At 38.4% G+C, this 6,766-nt stretch overlaps 1 protein-coding gene across 1 annotated transcript; it reads left to right on the top strand.

The window, feature by feature from the left end:
• The first annotated feature begins 1,113 nt into the window (after positions 1 to 1,113).
• LOC132550742 (flavin-containing monooxygenase 5-like) lies at positions 1,114 to 5,189 on the top strand. Its single transcript, XM_060214834.1, has 6 exons — positions 1,114 to 1,261; positions 1,878 to 2,092; positions 2,482 to 2,781; positions 3,337 to 3,888; positions 4,655 to 4,820; positions 4,936 to 5,189. The coding sequence occupies exons 1-6, from the start codon at positions 1,153 to 1,155 to the stop codon at positions 5,187 to 5,189; spliced, it is 1,596 nt and encodes a 531-aa protein (XP_060070817.1). The 5' UTR covers positions 1,114 to 1,152.
• Positions 5,190 to 6,766: the final 1,577 nt, after the last annotated feature.

Raw genomic sequence — 6,766 nt, 5'->3', positions numbered from 1 at the left:
AACCTAACGGCTTGTCCTTCTGTTAACTTGGTCACCTGTTAACCTAACGGCTTGTCCTTCTGTTAACTTGGCCACCTGTTAAACTAACGGCTTGTCCTTCTGTTAACTTGGCCACCTGTTAACCTAACGGCTTGTCCTTCTGTTAACCTGGCCACCTGTTAACCTAACGGCTTGTCCTTCTGTTAACTTGGCCACCTGTTAACTTAACGGCCCGTCCTTCTGTAAACTTGGCAACCTTTTAACCTAACGGCTTTTCCTTCTGTTAACTTGGCCACCTGTTAAACTAACGGCTTGTCCTTCTGTTAACTTGGCCACCTGTTAACCTAACGGCTGGTCCTTCTGTTAACTTGGCCACCTGTTAACCTAACGGCCCGTCCTTCTGTAAACTTGGCAACCTGTTAAACTAACGGCCTATCAGTCCGGAAATTTGACCACCGTGTAGCCTAACGGTCTGTTCATTAACTTAGCCATCTGTTAGCCTCACGGCATGTCCGTCCGTTAACTTGGCAACGTGTTAAACTAATGATATGTCAGTGTGATCATTTGACCACCTTGTACCCTTACAGCCTGCCTGTTAACTTAACCATCTGTTAGTCTCTCAGTCTGAAAAATACTGACACCTTTTATGATAGAGTTACACCTGTGTCAATTATAAACCATTATCTTAACGACGAAGAAAATTTTAATGATATTTTTGTTTAACGACAATTTTGATATTTTTCTGATACCGATAACAGTCCTACTTATACGATATTTAAAAAGAAAATGATCGAAGTACGTGAATTTGGCCTGAAGTCAGAAACACTGATCACACAGGAAATGTGGAACCATTTATACTATCGAATACAAATGTAATTGGAATACACAACATGGGTATTGATTGTTATCCCAAATCAATGCAAAAACATTATCTGGTGATATTCTTACGTTACTCTTAAACATTCAAATAAACTGGTTTTTTTATCATGAGCAGTGAGAGCACGTGTGTTTACACACGTTGATATCAGAGGGTATGTACCATATCAGTATACAACGTGATAGGACTGGGTTTTAAGCCGAGGTCATTTTGTAGGATGACAACATATAGTACGATATTATGAACAATAGGACCTAACTGACCATCAACGAGGAGACCTGTTTATTGAAGGAGCCATGAAGACAGTAGCGGTAATAGGGGCCGGAGCTAGCGGTCTCCCTGCCATCAAATGTTGTCTGGACGAAGGGCTCGAACCGACGTGTTTTGAACGGACAAATGACATAGGTAAGTTCATAAACATCGTCAGTAACCCTCAGTCATGACGGACAGGGACAGATCACATAACCTTCGCCCTTACATGGACATATTATATAAATACACAATCATTCTCTGTATGAAATAAAAGACTGAACAATTACCTCAAAACGATTTATTCAGCTGAAATTCGACAATACTTGTTAAAAATGTTATTTATTTATGAAGTCTTTCAATTCTTTTTACGGTTGGTTTAAAATTCTCATACAGTTTTCAACAGGGTGTTGATGGATTTTAGAAAATTGTTAATTTTCACGAAGAATATGTTCAAGATGTCACTGCGAGATAAATGTTAGCCTCTGACTCCATACTCCCATAAGGTACTTGAAGATTACGAAAACTTGCTGTCTAATGATGGTGAGTTAAATAAATAAATTAATTAATTAATCAATTAATTAAAAGAGAAACAAACTAAATTTTAAGATGTCAACAATATGAGATGATGCAACTATTATCTGTCTCTGGCTGAGCACTGAACCATTAAGGAAACTTGATGGTGTTGACAAATGCTGCAGAATGACGAAACCGTTAAATCTCCTTTATTGTACAAATAAGGTATTTATAAGCCGTTTGCTAACTATAAAAGGTGGTCTCTGGAACTATACTGAAGAGGTCCGTTCCGACCAGGCATGTGTGATGAAGTCGACGGTGATCAACACGAGTAAAGAAATGATGTGTTACAGTGACTTCCCAATCCCCGCTGAATACCCCGTTTACATGCACAACACTTACGTACAGAAATACTTCCGGTTGTACGCGGACAGGTTTGACCTAGAGAAATACATCCGGTTCAATAACGAGGTAAGTCTAAGATTTTTGAGAGATGCAGCCGCTGCACTTTAGTTATCCCGGTTTCTATGATAACAAATTAGGGGTTACCGAGGGTGGGTTGACTGACAATCGGATACTTCCGTAACAGGTCGGTTGCTGTCATATAATGAGATATGGACAGAAACACTTGCCCCAAAATACTTAAAACTTTTCGACACTTCTGGTTATATGATCACATGTAAGTGATTCCCAGTTGTAAATTGGTGTTGAATAATGTTGCATACTTCCAGTTGTGGGGGGACAAATGAGTAATTACTGGATGTAGGTTGTTGGGCTTTTTTCCACTACAATAATATATTTACATACATTTAAATTTTTGTATAAAACACTAACAAATACATTTTATTTGCTTGACATAGGTAATACGCATAGTAAAACATGAAAACTACGAAACTACTGGACAGTGGACGCTGCAAGTCCGCGACCGGAAGTCAAAGGAAGTCACTTCCCATGTTTTTGACGCCGTTATGGTTGCAACGGGACATCACGCCCAAAAGAAGATGCCAGATTTCCCCGGCATGGATTCTTTCAAAGGGACCATAACACACACACACGATTTTAAGTCCACTGATGACTACGTGAACAAGAAAGTGGTGGTTGTAGGGGTGGGGAACTCTGGCGGTGATGTAGCTGTGGAGTTGTCACGTTTTGCCTCGAAAGTAATTGTGTTTGCTCGTTGATGTTGACATATTTCATTATTAAATTCCATGTTTATAATTCCTTCTCGACTTTTTGAAAATTAATCTCACAATAAATTTAGATGTATGAAATATTATAATGTTTCATTATAGCTAAGCTATTCTTTTTTAGTTTGATAGTTTCCACCACCAGTATACCATTCGTCGGAATTGTCCGACAACAATGTCTTTTGTACACCAACAAAGATTGTACACGACACCGGTGAACAGTAACCTTCTATACAAATTTAGAATCAGATGCATAAAAGTTAGACAATAAGATAATTTTTGAATCAGATGCTTTATAATTAGATGATAAAATAAACTGCACCATCCTGTTGTTTCTTCCTTCTAGGACTCGCCAGCGATACTAACGGCCTAGCGGGCTGAAACCAAAGGAGACAAGAGATATATGAATTAATCAAATTAGAAAGTTAGTTCTATATTTTCAAACCAAAAATATACAAGTAACCGTTTTCACTGGTGACAAATGTTTGGAACAGTAACGTATCCTTTCATCTTTTTTATTGATTTCAGCTTTTTTTGAGTACACGCCGCGGTACATGGGTAATGAATCGAATAGCTCACTCTGGAAAACCTGTGGACATGGTGTATACTCGCCGTGTCATGGACTTCCTGAGAACCAACTTTCCAGATCCTCTTGTGAACTTCGAGATTGAAACCCGGCTAAATGCCAGATTTGATCATGCCAAATACTCACTGAAGCCAAAGCATCATGCCTTCGCCCAACACCCGACTGTCAACGATGATCTACCGAATAAAATCGCTAACGGTTCAATCATTGTCAAACCAAACATCAAACGCTTTTCGGAAACTGAGGTGGAGTTCGATGACGGGACAAAAGAGGAAGCTGATGCGGTGATTCTCGGGACGGGGTATGTTTTTGGTTTTCCGTTCATCGACAAATCTGTATTAGACGTGAAGGATAATCAGATCGAGATGTATAAATATGAATTCCCTCCTGACCTTGAGAAGCCGACCTTGAGCGTGATTGGTTGTTTCCAGCCTCTAGGAGCCATTATGCCACTGTCAGAGATGCAGGCGCGACTTGCCACTCGAGTATTTAAGGTAAACAGATTTTTATGATTCTATTATTCTAAACAGAACCAATTCAACTAGTAATAATTTCATCCCTTAGTGGGTATAGTTGCTGAGATTAGAACAAATTGGTCATATGGTAAAAGGATGGAATATTTGTGTTAGTGTTGTAGTGTAATAAATTTGTGTTTCTGTGATCTCTTATCTACTGCTAGCCTGTGTACGTGAGATCCACCCAGGCCTTAACGGCGATCAATCCAAATTGCTTATCGGATAATGTAATTGACTGATCTAGGAACAGACGTTAAATCATTGCCTGTACACGAATAATAAGAGAAGGGTTTGTTTTGTCATGTTTACTGCTGTTTCGGGTTATCAATAAGAATACACCTGCTCCTATTTATTTACATAAATTTGCTTATATAATGTTATTACTTTTCGTTGCTTTCACTTTCGCGTGAATCAAGATAACATGGAGAACGTACGGTGCGTGCCACATCATTAGACAGCTCTCAGATTTTGTAATAAGTAACTTTTCAAAACAATTTTCCTTAAAGTGGAACTTTTATTCTACAAGTACTATTGTCAGTTGACAATAAGTGTACATACGTGACATGTAATCTAAAATAACGATGGTCAATATATATCGCTCTCGTGATGTGTACCTTAAACTTCCTATTTTGTCTCCTTCAGCTGTTTTATCCACTGAATATCACATATCAAATCACATTTTAATTAAAGCCTTGGTACTGATTACAAATTGACACTGTTGTTTGTGATATTACCACTACCATAGGGGACTGTCCAGCTACCGTCCAGAGTTGACCAATGGACAGACATACGGAAGAAAAAGATCGCCATGCGTCACCGTTATGTGGAGTCCACGCGCCACACTATACAGGTGGATTTCATCCCCTATATGGATGAACTGGCCGAGCTGAATGGTTGCCGTCCTAATTTAAGTAAGACTGTTTCATTGGTTACTTTTATGTAACGAATATTTGATTGCTGTAAATATATACATTGTATATATATTGTCTTTTCACATTTTAAAACGTTTTGTAAATCTTGTTCTAGCTCAAATGTTGCTGCTTGACCCTGCACTGGCTATGAAGTGTTACTTTGGACCCTGTACGCCGTATCAGTTCCGCCTCGAAGGACCAGGGAAATGGGGAGGAGCTAGAGACGCTATCATGTCGCAATGGGACCGCACGTGGGAGCCAATGAAGACAAGGCCACTGGACATCGAGGAGGACAAATCCCAAACCATGTATATCAGACTAGCGGCGATTCTGGTGTTTCTGTACATCCTGTGGTGTATCGTTTTCTGATTCTGGTGTTTCTGTGCATCCTGTGGTGTATCGTTTTCTGATTCTGGTGTTTCTGTGCATCCTGTGGTGTATCGTTTTCTGATTCTGGTGTTTCTGTACATCCTGTGGTGTATGGCATTGACAACATCCGCGTCCTATATTCAGACATAATATAATCTGTATTTACGATCGAGTATTTTTATTTTAAGAACACTGTAAGTCTCTTGAATCACGAGGACGGTTCTACTGATAGAAGTACAATTTTAACAATAAACAGAATTTTAACAACATTTATGGTACATACCAGAACGTGCACTGAAATTTTTAAGTTCGCGAACTGTGTCAGAAATAGAACCTCCAGAATCTTAAACAACCACAGAATATGATAATTTCGTATTCCAAGTTTTTCCTTTTTTAACACTTAAACAGCAAACAAAATAGAATATACAATTTGGTGTCCCTTTCACTTTGAAAAATTCTAGCTTCAACAGCATTCGGTTCGCGAACTTTTGGATCCGAAAGCAATGATATCCTTGCGCTATCATTACGGTAAGAACAACAAAACATTTCAATATCGGATTTGGTCCTTTCCAGGATTGACCTTTTGTTTTTAAACAAACGACTTTGTGTAGGTATTGAACAGACAGGTGTATTATATTTCATTGCCAATTTCAGCTAAATCACCGACTGAAAATGTCCAATCATTGTCATTTATACAAAGTTTTAAACCACGCCCCGACGTAGATATCCCATGTCAATCAAAATGACGTGTATAGTTTCATAACCAGTAACCAATCGGCGTTTTAATTTGAGCATGCGTGAAAATGAAACTGTTTCGTAAAAACAGTCATCTTTGGAAGTTTTGATTGATAAAGCGAAGTTTGAGCGGGAAAGCTGACATTAAAGGTTCGAGGACAACGGGAAACGAAAAGTCGCGAAGAGAGGATAAGTGAAATACAAACTGGCAGTTCCTTTTAATTTCAGACCTACTTCAGTGTTAAACTATCCAGGCCCAAATAACTTTCAGGAGTCTTTCGTCTCGCCGATATCTATTGTATGTCGACAATATTGACTTTTTCATTTCACAACTGGATCCATTCCTCGTGCTCAAATTCTACTTTTGGGTGTGATTACTTAAATTATACAATACAATGACACGTTGGGATTAAATTCAATTCAAGCAGTGGACTTTCCTATTTTAATAAATATTTTCTATGCACGGTTAAGTATACCAACATTTATATTTAATAATATTTATCTGTGCACCATTATCAATAATCCAGCCAGCAACAGTGAACTTAACCCCTTTGAGGGTATATGCACTTAAGTAAATTAACTGCTGAACTGGCTAAAATGAATTATGAACAATCTGGTCCTTTGTTTTGCATTGACATTATAGAATTTGTATAACATGTTACCCGTTAGTCGTTGATTCCAAATCTTCAAATAATGGTGTATATATATATGTTAGTGTGAAATCTCATTTCCTGGTCATAGAACATCCATTTCTCCTGTAACTGATCGAGAAAACATTAGAGATGGCGAAAACTGCATAGAAGAGAAGCACAACTGACTGGTTGGAGATTGTGGTATACTAG

The sequence above is a fragment of the Ylistrum balloti genome, unplaced genomic scaffold (assembly GCF_031769215.1).
Source record: "Ylistrum balloti isolate Yb309-2 unplaced genomic scaffold, AGI_CSIRO_Ybal_v1 Utg370142, whole genome shotgun sequence".
NCBI lineage: Eukaryota > Metazoa > Mollusca > Bivalvia > Pectinida > Pectinidae > Ylistrum > Ylistrum balloti.
This window is presented reverse-complemented; position numbering and strand designations above follow the sequence as displayed.